This window comes from Dipteris shenzhenensis, chromosome 8, assembly GCF_047967505.1.
Source record: "Dipteris shenzhenensis isolate YYH24624 ecotype China chromosome 8, Dip_SZ_1.0, whole genome shotgun sequence".
NCBI classification, from domain to species: Eukaryota; Viridiplantae; Streptophyta; class Polypodiopsida; order Gleicheniales; family Dipteridaceae; genus Dipteris; species Dipteris shenzhenensis.
Window position 1 is genome coordinate 41,948,520 of NC_141603.1, and position 16,269 is coordinate 41,964,788.

Here is a 16,269-nt window from a genome sequence, read left to right on the forward strand (position 1 = left end):
ATCCTTTGAAACTCTCCAAGAGGCTGGGACATTTGCATAAGAGGATTCCAATGGGGATTGACACATGGCAACTTAGAATGCTACAGACTGCGGGTACCCCTCCTGAAAAAGGCAGTGGTAGCACCCTCGGATCTCATAGTAGGCTAGGTAGACACATAGAAAGTGCTCCTCTATCTCAATTACCCCCATCGTGCACAACCTACAAGTCTGTTGCTCTCTGGGTATGTGTACAACTCCTTGTCTGGATCCTGACCTAATGGGACGAGACCCGCATCTGTTCGATGGCAATCCTAAGTGCATGTGAGACTCCTCTGTCCTTGAGATACTGAGGTCTGATGATGAGACCATCTTTCAATACTCTCGGAAAGTGGTCATAGTAGAGCTCGGTCTTGGTGGGGAACTCTTGGTCCCCCCCCCCCCCCCCCGAAGTGCGAGATGTGTAGAGCTGGAGGAGATCTAACCGTTTCGTATGATGCAGGTAGAAAAACTTGCGACGAAGGAGAGTACCACTCCTATGGGGGGACATTGTACCTAACACGCTTGTTCTGTCTCTTCCATTTGTGAGTTTTGAGAAATGGTGCGTATTTTCGAAGAATGTTGCTATGTTTTTCAAGGATTTGCAGGTTTTGCAAGCGATTCCCGTCGTAGTGGTATTAGAGCCAGGTTTCATCATCCATAGCACGGGAAGCACATGCACCCCGCGTCCTCGAACAAGAAACCATAGCATGCATCAGATTGCAAACACCGTGTACAAGAGCGCAACGAAGTAAGCAATAGAAACAAACAACGCAGAACGGCTCGCAGGCAGGAAAACATGCGACGAAGTCAAAAAATAAATAAATCGCAGTCGTCCATAGCATGGGAAGCACATGCACCCCGCGTCCTCGAACAAGAAACTACAGCATGCATCAAATTGTAGACACCGCGTATAAGAGCGCAACGAAGTTCGAAGTAGCAGAAGCGAACAGCGCAGAACGGCTCGCAGGCAGGAAAACATGCGGCAAAGAAAAAAAATTGCAGCAAAAGAAGTCGACCGTATGTAGATAGGTCGAAGTCTGTAAATACACACCCGCACCTTAGCTCCTCCATGTGTATGACAAAGGCGGCGACCAAGGCATAGTCCTTGGCATACCTAGCACTGAAGGCACCGTTGGCTGCACGCGAGGAAGCCTTGGGAGATTGCTCTTAAAACTTCCCGAGAGGCCCCCCATCCTGGTACTGTTCTAGCTCAAGTCTGCTTAACAATTAGTAACTATCTACTAATCATAAAGATATCCTTCAAGGCAAAAGTGCAAACAAGGGAGCAACCCAACAAATTTTGGAAGAGGAGAGCCTCAAAAGCAAGTGTTCACAAGAGCAGGAGGTAGTCTACAAGTGCTATTCAGACACGAGCTTTGCTTTGTACCGTGCAACGTGGATTCACTTGTTGGAATCGTGTGAGTCGAGAGCCCACAGAGATACTATTCGACAAATAGCCGCTTTCAAAGCTTGGAAACCGAATTGAGATAAGTCTTGTGTTTGTGTGTATTTCCTTTCATAGTGATTTCTTATTTGCACCGTGCACATACTTAACTATGTCTGGAAGGCGTATTCCATTAGAGATAGGTTATCCTGAAGATCTACATCATGATGAGGATGTGGAAAATGATCACCATTGATCAAGAAGAAGTTCAACACCGATGACACTTATTGAGGAAGAATGGCGAGAACGCTATCAGCATGAGAAGCAACAACGTCAAGAAATTAAAGATGCTCTATGCCAAGTGACGACAACTTGGAAGCCACCTATATCGATTGAGGACGAGGAACCTATGCATGCATCAAATTCCCTCGATGCATGGAAACATCATGCACAAGACCTTGAGCAGGAACTTGAGCACATGTGCGACATGCATAAAGCCAACGAAGAACGCACAAATCAAGTGTTAAAAGAGATGACTGAAGTCACAAAGAAGCGTATGAAGGACAAAGATGATAAAAAAAGTGAAAGCAACAAATCATCAGACACCAGTGATAGTGAGTGTGGAAGAAGCAAGATGAGACATCAAAGGAAGAAGAAGCGACATGTGAAGACTTCACTGCGACGACATCATGACACTACTCCTTCACATGAGTCCAGGGATGAAGACAAGGTGGGAAAGGCCATCTTGAAAGCACTCAAGCTTCGTGATAAGAAGAAGTCTGGTAAGATTAATTGCAAAACTTTTTATTTTCCAAAATATGATGGTAAGTCTAATTGGAAATCTGCTAAGTCACGTATTAATCGAAGAACCAAAGAACTTGTCACATGTTACGAATGCAAAGAGAAGGGACACTACTCTTATGTATATCCAAAGAATCCACTTGCTACACACAAGACAGGTATCCAAGCAAAGAATGCTACCAACAACAACGGAGGCAATGGAGGGAGAACCAATGGACGTACCAACAGTAATAGTCAGCGCAACAACTCTGCACGGATCAACTACATTGATGATGGATCCCATGATAAATCTTTCAAGCAAGAGGGCAAGGATGAGGACAATGATAGTGAAGATGCCGACTACACCCCTTCAGGTAAGTGTTATTCAGGTAAAAGTGCATCTTATTTTCATACTTCTTTGTTACATATGACTACACTATTGCACGGAAAGAACATAGTGTCTTATTTGATGATGGAAGTACCCATGATTTCATTTCGCAACATGTAGTTGTAAAGTTAGGGCTTGCAACAATCAAAACAAAATATAAAGTCAAATCAGCTTTTCAAGGATTGAATTATAATTGTTTGCAAATGATTAAGGATCTTGAGGTGACTTTAGGGCCATTAGTTGAGAACCGTGATTTCTTAGTCGCTCCTTTACATGAGCACGATCTTATTCTAGGGATGCCCTAGCGCATCAATCATAATGCCAAACCTGATTATCTTGAATGTACCATTATTGTGACTCAAGGCACTGAGACTATGACTCTAGAATGTGACAAGAATCTTCCCTCTTGGCCTATATTGTCACATACTCAAGCTAAAAGAGCTTTGTGCAAATGTGAGAAGACATATCTGGTTATGGTCAATAAGATTAAGGCCTCCTGAGACTAAGAAAACTAAGCAAGAGCCTTTGGATCCTTTTCTAGCTACCTATGACGTCTGCTTTATGGAAGACTTACCCCCTGGCCTACCTTAATCTAGACATGAGGATCATAAGATTGACCTTATTCCAAGTAGCACACCACCGTGTAAATCACCATATAGACACAATCCTATTGAGCAACAAGAGATTCAATTCCAAATAGAAGATCTTTTGGCTAGAGGCCTAATTTGACCTAGTAGCTCACCATTTGGGGCACCCGTTCTCCTTATCAAGAAGAAAAATGGAACTTTTCGAATGTGCATCGGTTATCGTGCCTTAAATAAAATCACAGTGAAAAATTGATACCCCATTCTGAGAGTTGATGATCTACTTAACAAGTTGAAAGGATCCACAATCTTTAGCAAGATCGATCTTAAGTCAGGATATCATCAAGTGAGAGTGATCGAGCCCGATATTTTCAAGATTGCTTTAGAACCCAAACTGGTCATTATGAATTTCTTATTGTGCCTTTTGGATTGACCAATGCACCTACCACATTTAGTCGAATGATGAATTGTATCTTCCTACCCTATCAAGACTTCGTGGTAGTTTTCTTTGATGATATCATGATTTATAGCAAGAGTCGAGAGGAACATGAGATTGGATCTTGTTTTCTCTCTCTTATGTGAGAACCAACTATATGCCAACCGGAGAAAAGTTCTTTTTTCCAGCTTGAAATTGAATATATTAGACACATTGTTTCAGTTGAAGGCATTCGAGTAGATCCCAAGAAGGTAGAACTGATAGTAAACAGGCCACAACCTAAAGATATCCATGAGTTATGATTTTTCCTAGGTTTGTGTAGTTTCTATCGCAGATTTGTTAGAAATTTTACACACAAGGCACATCCATTGATCGAACTACTATGTAAGACTCATGCTTTCTCTTGGGGTGAGCAGCACACTTTAACTTTTCAATGACTTAAGGGTGCAATGACGCACACACCAATTATGACCATGCCAGACTTTACGAGACCCTTCTTTGTCATGGTTATTGATGCTAGTGGACAGGGTTTTGGGGATGTGCTCATGCAAGATAACCATCCAATTGCATTCGAGTCATGTAAATTAAAACCAGCAGAGCTAAACTATTCCACTTATGATAAAGAATTAGCCGTTGTGGTCCATGCCCTTAAACTCTAGAAACACTATCTTATGGGTTCTGAGTTACTCATTAAGACTGATCACCAGAGTCTTAAACATCTCCTTACTCAACTGATGATCTCGGATCATCACATTAAATGGGCTGCCTTTATTGACAGCTTTAAACCGATGATCCAATATCAACCAGGCAAAGACAATGTAGTTGCCGATGCACTGAGCCGTCAACCTAGCATAAATAATATCTTAGTCATCGAGGAAGACCCTTTCGAGCCTATGAAGGCAGACTATCCTACTGATCAAGACTTTTCAAAAATTTGGCATAAGATTAAGCAAGCTAAGAGCACGCCTATGGCCTCGTATTCCATTCATAATGACTATCTATTCTACGAAAAGCGCTTGTGTGTCACTGCACCATTTCGACGCTTGGTACTCAAAGAGGTACATCAGCCACCCTACATGAGACATAGAGGCATCGTTGCTATGTATCAGCAGACTGTAATTCAAGATTTTTTCTGGCCTAAGCTTAAAGTTGATGTTGCAACTTTTGTTGCACAATGTCTTATTTGTCAAAAAGTCAAGAGCTACAAGGGCAAATATCAAGGTTTACTTATGCCTTTACCAATTCCTGATGGCCCATGGGAGCAGTATTATTGGATTTCCTATGCCTAGCTCAGGTTTTGATATGATTTGGACTATCATTGATAGATTTAGCAAGCAGGCTTACTTTATTCCTTGTAAGAAGACCTTGATCGCAGTTCAGGCTACTCATTTGTTCATCAAGCACATTTTATACACCATGGCCTTCCTAAAGTAATCGTGTTGGACCGAGATACTAAATTTTGTAGTAACTTCTGGACCACACTCTTTGATAATCTTGGTACGAAGTTAGATTTTTCCATTGCTTTTCATCCCGAGTCTAATGGCCAAACTGAGGTCACACAAAATACTATTTGTGACATGTTACATGCTTACGTGTCTGGTCAGCCAGGCAAATGGGACAAATTCATACACATATTACAATTTGCCTACAATGACACTAAGCACTCTGCTACATGCAAATCTCCATTCCAAATTGTCTATAAAAAGACCATTCCTACTCCATTGACCCGACTTAAGCACCAAGTAGAGGCTGCTGATCGATTTATTGAAGATTTCTCTAGCATTTTGGCTACTGTAAAAAAGAATGTCGAGCATGCTCAAGCTGTGTATGAAGAGCTGCTAAGGCCAAAAAGTGTTGACCATGGATGGTGAGGAGCTAAAAATGTTGACTATGAATTTATACACAAGGAGGAGATAAAATGGGCATTGGAGAATTCATGATCGATCATGCATAGCTCTCCCGGGAAGTTTTCTGAGAAACGATACTCGAGCAACTAAAGAATGATCGACTGGCTTTGCTGATCTTTTCTCTATCGCCTTCTTGCCCATCATGTCTCTTATGGGTCATGGCTCCTTTCTCTCCTACTCCCGCTTCCGCCCCGAGCTTTCCTCTTCTTTGTCTTCTGACGGCCTCGGCTTCTTCTCTGCATTTCCCACCCGCAACCCTTTGTTGTCTTCCACCGGGCCTGATTGTTTTGCACGAGACCACTTCGTAGGAGGACGCAGCTCCTTTCCCCCCTCCCAACGCAGAGGTAGAAGACCGAGGAGCATTTCCTGCTGCTCGACAGCTGGTGGAGCATCGAACGGGGCATCCTCTAGCGATGGAGCTGCTTCTAACAAGCCTGTAGTGAGTTACTTCCCCTCCACTTACTGTTCAAAATTGCTTTGTTCGTTCAGCCTATGAAGCTTATCTACATCCGGACAAAATTGATATGGCCAGAGGGCCACTCTTAATTCTGCCTTGAGGCATTGTAAATGTTGTGCATTCTGTTCGCTGAACTGAATATTTCTTTTTGGACATAAAGATGGTACCGGGACATTTTTAGATGACCATGTTGTTCTCAATCCTTAAGTCTTTATCCCATTGTGTGATTGGAAGTGATATGTTATGAAAATCACATAGAGCATCAGTCAGTCATATGCACTCGTGACTCTCCTCTAGAACGCATCTCCAGCGCCTCATATAAAACCGTTTCGACAAGCAAACCGAAGCTTGATGACGAGGTGGATCGAACGAGGCCCACCCGTCAGATGAATTCACTTCGGCTGGCGTTGCTTGAGGTTACAGCGCTCTATGGAAAGGTCCACGTAGCCACTAATGTGCCGTTTTCGTGTGCATCGAGTCCTGAGCTGTCACTGACGGCAGCCATGGAGGAGAAAAGAAGCAGCCAATGAATGTCCAGGCCATATAACGGGCCGTTGAATGGCCAATTGCAGAGCACTTTGGTCCAATGACGGGCTAGTGCAGGGATAACAGAAGAGGACATCTCTTTCGAGTAAGGCAGACAATTACAGACCAGCTCACTGACCTGGTCCAGCTTATGTCGGGGGTTATAAAGGAGCATTATTATAAGGAACAAAAGTATCAGTTGAGCAACCGAAAAGCAGCCCTCAGCCAGCAGCATTCTCAGCCCTAAGTAGTGATGCAGCCGCATCAGGCCATGGCCACTTTTTTAAGTGTGTTGAGGATCCATCACTGAGAGTTTCCAGCCATATTGAGCCCACATGGGGCAACCATGATGGGATGCCATCTCAACGTTATACAGTCATGTGCACGTGGTTCATAATACAACAATCAAGAAATGCTTCATATGGAGGGGGTGGAGGTTGCAGTCCAATCATGTGTTGCTTTAGTCGTCTCTTCAAGTACATGCTATCTCTTTTCACTTGAGCAAGCATGTATACAAGCTCCGCTGTTAGTTGAAGTAGGTACGGCATTGGCATGCATTGGGCACCATAGCCTGTAAGCCAATGCATGTTACATCCCAAGCCTTAGACCCTTGTCAACTAGGTCTTATGTACCTACCATGCTTTGTTAGCATTTTGAGTCCAACTCTCGTTATGTTCTGACAACTTTGGTGTCCCCAACCTAGAGTTATGTTATAGCTAGCCCAACTTCACCAACCTCCCTAATGGCCGCCTCTATATGGCCCCATATCCACTCTCTTTGTGATGTGAAGGCTGGCATGTGAAGCATCAACCATGGTCAACAAGTTCCTTCCATGCAACAAATCATAACAAATGTAATCATGTGACTCCTTTGTGTCACTTCATCCGTCAAAGCTATGGTGCATCCATACCGGTCCCAAGCCTTCTTAAGTTGTTCCACAGAAACAACCATAGAACAACGATGAGGGATGTAGGCATGCTCACCACCCAACCATGACATCTAGGACTAGGATGTCCCCTTCGAGCCACAGGCTGAGCTGCTGGCACACAGGCACATCTCCCAACTAGATCCCCACCAGCGTGGCGTCCCATACCACCAGGTGGCACCCTCAAGGGCCTTCGATCCACTGCTGGGTTTTGGGCTACGATAGGAAGTAGGTGCGCGCCCACAATACGATGTAGGATCCAGACCAACAAGGAAGAGCTAAGCTTGCTCTGAGTTGCATGACTGAAAACTGAACCCCTGGGCTCTTTATATAGGCTTGAGTCCAGTGCTGCTAAAATAATAGAAACCTAAGTTGTCCGTGCCCTTGCAACTCAACCTGAGAATTGGCTGCCTAGCCCCTACCCTCCCCAGGCTACCTGAGCTAGTCCTGTGTGCCTAAAGTACACGTTAGATACGGTCCATGCACATGATATACTCCCCTTCCTCTAAGAACAACTTGATCCTTAGCACCTAGTACTTCCACTGACATGAAAAACTAGATGAATTCTTACATTAGGAGGCAATTCCAGTTCATATGCAACTTGTCCAATTCTGCGTATAATCTTGAATGGACCATAGTATTTGGGGGATAATTTCCTAACCTGTCCAGTACTTATGCTCTTGGAGTCCTTGGGAATATGCAAATATACCATCGTTCCAATAGAGAACTCCCGTGGTGAATGATGTCTATTGACTCAAACATTTCTGATTTGGCAAAATATGGAGTCATTTCTATTGGAGGTCAACATCTCCTGATGTCACCTAGAGAGAGAGGGCCTTGCTTGTGGGTGTGCCCACCCAGTGAGAGGCTAGGGTAGATGAGTGAGGGCTTGTATTGTGGGTGTGCCCGCCCCTCGTGAGGGTAGTCTAGGGTAGGTACTTCGTGGTCCTCTTGGGCCCCTTGATGTCCGCATGCTGTCCCATGAGAGGCTAGGGTAGATGAGTGAGGGCTTGTATTGTGGGTGTGCCTGCCTCCCGTGAGGGTAGTCTAGGGTAGGTACTGCGTGGTCCTTTTGGGCCCCTTGTCCGCATGCTGCCCCATGGGAGCCCTTGTGTAGGCACACTTTGCTGCACATTGGGGAGGCCTAGAGGCTGGAGGGAGGCATGCTGGTCGGCCCATGGTAGGGCAGCAAGAGTGGGCCCTGGAGGAGGGCCATGTTGGAAAGGTCACCTCCCCATCTGTAAGCCCCCATATGAGGAGAGCATGGGGGGGGGTGGACCTTGGATATGAGAGATAGTCACATGGGCAACATGATGGTTCCCATGAGGGCAGGCGTGTTGGTCGGCCCATGGTAGGGCAGCAGGAGTGGGCCCTGGAGGAGGGCCATGTTGGAAAGGTCACCTCCCCATTTGTAAGCCCCCACATGAGGAGAGCATGGGGGGGGTGGACCTTGGATCTGAGAGATGGTCACATGGACAACATGATGGTTCCCATGAGGGCGGAGATCAGACAACGAAAGAGAGAGGGAGGGGGCTCCCACATGGGCAGCACCTCACAGCAAAAACAAGATGACTAAAAGGGCTGCCATGTGGGCAGCACAACAGCCTGGCAGAGGCGCAGCAAGTGTGCGTGTACGGGCTAGAACAGGCCCCTAAAAGAGGCACACAGGTGGCGGGACAGAGGGCCTGCACATGGCGCATTAATGGTGAGGGGAACCAGCAGGAGTGTCGGCCACATGGAGGGGCTGGTTGGGCTGGTTGGAGCCAGCTAACCAAGCCTTATACAGTCAGACAGAGGGGGCTGGGACCCTGCCTTGAAAGGAGGGCTAAAGCCCTAGAAGTATGGGCCAAAGGCCCTGGAAAAGAGAGCCCCAAAGGGGGATTTATGGCAGACCTGGTCGGCCAGATTAGGTCTGCCTGGTCGGTTTTTGCAGCCCCTTGAAGGGCCTATAAAAGGAGGGCTTCCAGGCCCTCATTACTCATCATCTGGAGCAGCCAATCCACCAGCAGAAGGAGCAGCAGCAGGGCTACCTTTGGGCCTATAGTCAGGAGGAGAAAGCAGTACCTTGTGCTGCAGACCTAGCTTGCAGGAGGCTGCCCACCTAGGCTGGTTTCCAGACAGCAAGGTGGAGAGGATCATTCTGGACGGAAGGACTTCAGATGCTCAAGGTGGAGCACGCGGGCTCGAGTCTAGAGATAGTGGGAAGATAGGAGAAGTACCTTGTGGTAAGATCAGAGGACCACACCATTGGTGGGACTTTGGATCTATCTCTTTTGTATTGTATCCATAGCTTTGGACGGAAATTTATTATTTTGGTGTCTTCTATATCTGGCTGGTTCATTGTCTATTGATGAGTCTGCACATCTATCCCATGCACATAAGTTTAAGAAGTTTGTGATTCCACACCCCACACCACACTGTGTGAGCTCTTGGGCTATTCTATCAGTCTTCCGCTGTGCGTACCCTATGTGGCGCAGGATACCAGCCACTTGGAGGGCTGCTGCCAGCCCCTTATGTAGGCAGAGGTGGGTCGGCCCACCCTTACTTGCTAGGCAGCTGAAGGGCAGAGGGCACAGCCCTCCTTATAGGGCTTGTGCAGTCCTGGGGTTAGCCCACAGAGCAGGCTGGTCGGCCCTGCTTCATGCTGACCAACTAGGGGGGGCTGGGGCTATATAGAGGTCCCCCTCACTCGTGTTTTGGGCGTCTCAGCTCTGGGGCAGTTCTCTCATTGTTCAGTAGAGGTTTTCCCCAGCAGGCTGTGGTGTTTTGGCCTGAGATCACTTGCAGTCCTCTCTGTTTTCCTCTCTCCCTCTCAGTGTGGTTGTGTGAGGCGTGCTCTCTCTTTGTTTCTGTTCATTTCCGCTTCACTTCTCACAATTTCTTCCCAATTTCATAGATTTTCCTGCCTTTGTACAACTAAGGAGTCTTTTATCACTCAATGTAGTAATTTGATCACTTTACTAATACACGAGAGTATAATCAAAGAAAAATAATGAAAATAGCACGCACAATCTTAGATATGAAGTATTTTATCTATGGTGTATTGGCCTCAGGCCTGTTTAGAATGATTGAACCTAAGCTAAAAACAAAAAGCGGGGAGCTGAATAGCCCGTTTTTCTTTTAGTTTCAAAAGAGAGTTTGGTTGAGTATCATGTGCTTTCTAAGTTAGGAATGTAATTAGGAAGCGGTACACAAGTGTAAGGGGTTCATTTAGTTTTTTATGTTTTAAATATTCATTCCTTGTGTAAATTCTTTCTTTCATTCCTACATGTGAGGGAGAGAGAGAGAGAGAGAGAGAGAGAGAGAGAGAGAGATTTTATTCCTGTTTTTTGGAAGATTTTGTTTCTTGATTGCTTGTTTATTTTTGCTTAGTCACCTTCTTTCTTTCTTCTTTATTTTTTGTTTTCTTTGTCTTTTGTAAGCACGGGGTTTGCCCAAGAGACTCCGCGGGTCTTTAGAAACCCAATATAGCTTATGCTTGGGCACTGACGATGACATAAATGTTGCTTTGCTTGCTAAGTATGTCCTCCTTTTGTTTTTCAAAATATTTGGCTACCTCTTTTTTCTTCTCTTTTTTTTTTCTCTTTTATTTTCTGTGTAGATTTTTGGACTTTAGAACAACAAAAAATCTAAATTTGTACGATTGGATATATTCTAGTCTTACGAAGGTATATGAAATCTGTCCCTATCTTGGGCAGTTCTAAGAGAGACCTTGGCAAACTACAACATCATGCAATGTGTCCTAGCAGCATTATTCTTGATTCCTTTGAATCCAACCATTACTGGTGACTTAGGTTGAGATCCATACATACGCATAAAAGGACTCAAATCAGTACTTGAATGCTTTGCACTGTTATAAGCAAATTCAACCATGGGTAAATATTCTTCCCATGAAGACTGCCTTTAGGAAAACATATGCGCAAAGCATATCTTCCAAAAGTTGGTTTACTACTTCTGTCTGGCCATCAAATTGGGCATTTGCAAAGGAACTCAAACTGAGAGTGGTATCTAATGTGTCAAAGACAAGTGTTGATAATTCACTCGTAAATTTAGAATCCCTATCACTGACAATGTCAGCCGACAACCCATACAAACGAAATAATTGGTCAATGGACTGTTGAGCCAATTGACTTGCTGTAACGGTTGATCGAGTAGGTAAAAATCTAGCAACGATCCACAATAACCCATGTGGAATCGTAACCCTTTCGCGTTCGTGGCAAACCTGTGATGAAATCCATGGAAATACTTTCCCATTTACTACGAGGGATTTCCAAGGGCTGTAATAATGCCACACTTTGAAGGCGTTCAACTTTGGTCACTTGACAAGTCCGGCAACCTACTACATAATTGTGAACAAATTCTTGCATCTTAGACCAACAAAAAGTATGTTTCACTAGAGACATTGTCCAGTGTGCTCTAGGATGTCCCGCACTAGGCGCATCATGTTAGTCTCGAAGAATCTTGGAGCGAAGATCCGACATATTTGGTACACAAATTTGTCATTTCAGAACAACATGCCAATTTGAATCATCCACTAACCTCCTGCCGCTTGTACAATAGGTGGCATAATCCGTGAGTCTTGGTCAATCATTGAGCTCCCATCTTGGACATTCTGCCAATATTGACCGAAATGACTATTAGTCGCGCAAAGCCCTCTCAGGGATTGAAATAGCCAGAGAAGATCTCAGTAATTGACAGAGCATTTACAAACTTGATTCGACTTAAAGCATCAGCCACGCTACTTAAGGAACCTTTATGATAACGTATTTTAAAGTCAAAGTCTTGCATTACCTTAGTCCATCTAGCCTTTCTTTCCCTCAAATACTGATGATCAGTTAATATTACAAACTTAGAACAATAGAGGTAGTGTCTCCAAACCTTGAGAGCATACACTACGGCATAAAGTTATTTTTCCATTGTGGGCTAAAGGTATTGAGTGTCATCCAACTTTTTACTCTCAAAAGCTACAGGTCTACGCTCTTCGAACAATGCTGTCCCAATTGCATAATCACTCCCATCAGCCTCTAAAACATAAGACCGGGTAGGATCAGGTAGTGCAAGAACAGGTGCTTCCTTGACATAGAGTTTCAATGTTTGAAAAGCCTTGTTAAAATCGTGATTCCAAGAGAGAGGCTGACTGGACTTACATCCATGACCTTTCAATATGTTGGTCAAAGGAATAGTGATCTTTCGGACAGACTTCCTTAGAAAGATAGTTAACCTAGGAAAGAACAAAGTTGTCTCACAGTTTAAGGTACTGGCCAATCTAAAACCTTCTAAATGCGATCTAGATCAATGCTTATACCTTCCCTAGAAATCTTGTGTCCTAAGTAAATGATATCCTTCATGAAGAAGTCACATTTACTCATCTTGGCATATAGCTTATGCTGTTATACCAGAATTAAGACAATCTTGAGGTGGCCAATATGGTCCTCTAACGTTGTGCTATATATGAAGATGTCATCTAAGACCACAACAACGAACTTGCCCAAATGGTCTCGAAACAAGTCATTCATCATTTGCCCAAATTGTCTCGAAACAAGTCATTCATCATTTGCTGGAAAGTTGCGGGAGCATTGCTCAAACCAAAAGGTAATATGAGAAACTCTGGAGTGACGACAGAAACTTAGTACGAAGGCCTGTGTATAATGGATGCTCAAGTATGTGTGGGTGTGTGGATTTGTATGTGAGTACATATGTTTATACTATAGTCTACAACCACTATTGGGCACTGATGATGTCAGTGGGGATGTCATGGTAGCTAAGTCCCTGCTATGCGTGGAGTTTATGGTTTCAGCCTTATGAGTGACTATCATGAGATTGAAACTGCACTATGTTGTGTTTTTAGAGGATGGGTTTGGGCATGTTCCTGGATTCATCTATATAAATACGAGAAACTTGTAATGGCCATACCTAGTGCGGAAAGTAGTTGTTTCTATGTGTTCCATGGAGATGCGTATTTGGTGAGAACTAGTACGCAAATCAATCTTTGTGAAATACTTCGTTTGTGCCAATCTGTCTATCAGATCATCTGAACGGGGAAGAGGGTATTTATTCTTAATTGTCACTTTTATTCAAACCTTTGTAATGAACACACATTCTCCATGAACCTTTCTTTTTTCTTTCTTAAAAGGACAGGTGCACCCCAAGGTGACTTACTTGGGTGTATATAGCCCATCTTCAAGTAATCCTGAAGGTGATTGGCTAACTTGCCTTCCTCGAAGTGGCTCATCCTATATGGTGGTATACCAATTGAGCACTAGGGAAGAAGTCTATGCGATATCTACTGACTTTTGGGAGACAAACCCTCGAGCAGTTGAGCTGCATCAAAAAATTTATTAAACAAGTTCTTCAATTTCTGGTATTCATACATGCTTAAGTCCTTCTTGTCAATTACTAAAACAACAAATGAAGAAAGCGGAATCAAAACGCATTGATATATATCATAAGAAGAATTTTGTAATATATTCCGAAGCTTCATTGCAGATACAATAGGTCTCTGAGAAGGTGACCATGAATACATATATGAGTGCCTTTATCCAAAAAAGAAAAGAGTATGATCCTTTCATCCTATGTGAACATTGTGGGTTTTAAGCCACACTATTCTTGACAACAAGTCTACATGGTCGAGGTGCATCACATAGCACATCAAAATGTCAGTGTTGTTTTGAATCTGGAGTGGAAGATGATCAACCTTGCGATCCCAAAACTGCTTCCCAGCAGTAGGGAGCTGCACCTCATAGGTGTGATCGCTAGGTGTCGTAGGTAGGTTGCACAAGTTTATAGTTAATAAAGTTGGGTCAAAGAGAAGGTGGATTTGGGTGTCCTTGACTTTCTTGTATGCGTGGAAAAGATCATGGGTTCCAAACAAAGATTTATCAAAATTGCAATTATGAAAGAGGGCTAGCAATAACATTCACAAAAATACTTTTCATCTGTTAGAAATAACCCAACAGAGGGCACGCACAGCGGAAGACTGATAGTAATGCCCAGGAGCTCACACAGTGTGGTGTGGGATGTGGAATCACAAACTTCTTAACTTATGTGCATAAAATATGTGCAAGCCAGTATATAGACAATGCTCAGAAACAAATATAGAAGCAACTCTTTATATTTCCGTCCGCACAAAGTAGGACAGGATACAATACCAAAACGTTCTCCTACTAGATGTCAAGCACTTCTAGATCTCTGAGCCCGCGTGCTCCACCTTGAGCATATGTAGACTCTCTGTCTAGTGTGTTCTTCTCCACCTTACTGCTTGTGAATCAGCCTAGGTGGGCAGCCCCTGCCAAGCTTTGTCTGCAGCACACAGGTCCCCTTGGTCCTCCTGAATGTAGGCCCCAAGATAGCTGTTCCATTGCTCCAACCTGCTTGTGAATGGCTGCTCTAGAAGATATGATGATCACAACACCTTGCTGCCCTAGAAGACAGCCAAGGTCCAGCCTCTAGGGAACTGTCGGCAGCACACCTTCCACTTCCTTCACCCCCAGTGTGAGGCCCAAGGGAGTGGCTTCTGGCTGCTCCTGTCTGCTCCTGAACTTGCTGGATAGTTGGATGATGAAATGAGGCCCAAAGCCTCTCCTTTTATAGGCCCCAAGGGGGCTGCCATAAAACTGACCAGCCAGCCTCATCCTGGCCGACTAGACTGGCTGACCAGTCTGCTTGCTGGCCGACCTGGTTGGCTGGTCCAACCAGCCCTATATAAGGGCCCTAACCAGGCCCTTTTGGGCTGCTGCTAGGCTGCCCTTTGTTGCTGCTGGAGACCCTGCTGCAGGCTGTATACCTGCCCATAGACCCCCACTATGCTGCACCATGCTGCAGCCCTTTGCCGGCGCCATGTCCTGCCTGTACCCCTTCCGTACACTGCCCTGCAGCAGCCTGTACAGATCCGTACAGTGGCTGACATCATCGCGCCTTCGCTCCTTAATGGAGATGCTGCGCAGATCTGCTCTGCTCTGTCCTTGACAGTCATCTGGCCATTCTCTGCCAGATCTGCCCTCGAGGCAAGTTCCTTTTGCCAGGTACTCTCCTTTCTTTGTGTGAGGTGCTGCCCATGTGGCAGCCCCCTCCCTCTTTCTTCTCTGGGCATCTTCTGCCCTAGGTCTCCCTCCCCCACGCTCTCCTCATATGGGGGCTTATAGATGGGGAGGTGACCATTCCAACACCCCCTCTCATCGACACATCTAGGCCCAATGCCAACACGTCGATGAAGATGCTCCAATAACTCCTTGGTCGAAGTCCTCTGGAACACTTCGATGTCGAAATCTTTTCTTGGCTTTTCATCCAGTGGCTCCTGCTCCACTAGGTTTGGTTCCGCTTCCGCACACCATCTTGGTACACAGGTCCATCTTTGGTAGCACCTCGTGGCACCACCTCCTTGAGTCACGTTCCCGCCTTCGAACTCGAGCAGCCTAGCCTCTACGATCTTCCAATTGTCCCCCTCATAATGAGTGAACATCCTGGAGTCTTCCAGGCACCATGCTCTGAGGGTTTGTTTCAACCCATCCTTCCTTTGGCAAGGTCTGCAACAAAAGTACATCTCCAGATAACCTGGACCGCGAACTTTAAATGCACCTGACTGAACCTGAGTCACCCTCCTTCTCGCAAGGGCACAATCCTCTAGTCATGGAAGTCGATTCCCAAGAGCTTCTGAATTAGGGTCGTCCTTAAGGTCCCTGCCTTCAGGCTTCCACACCTGTGAGCCTCCTACTTGGGCTCTGATACCATGTTAGAAATTACCCAACAGAGGGTACGCATAGCGGAAGATTGATAGTAATGCCCAAGAGCTCACACAGTGTGCGTGTGGGGTGTGGAATCACAAACTTCTTAACTTATGTGCTGGCCCCAAAGTCAACTAGTTGACCA

General features: G+C 45.0%; 1 protein-coding gene across 1 annotated transcript in view; it reads left to right on the forward strand.

Annotated features, from left to right (window-relative positions):
* The first annotated feature begins 5,466 nt into the window (after positions 1-5,466).
* The window catches only part of LOC147899524 (uncharacterized), a 37,196-nt gene continuing 26,393 nt past the window's right edge, over positions 5,467-16,269 (forward strand). Inside the window, exon 1 of the mRNA XM_087378668.1 lies at positions 5,467-5,936. Coding sequence (XP_087234794.1) covers positions 5,640-5,936 — 297 coding nt within the window. The 5' untranslated portion in view covers positions 5,467-5,639. The remainder of the gene's footprint in view (positions 5,937-16,269) is intronic.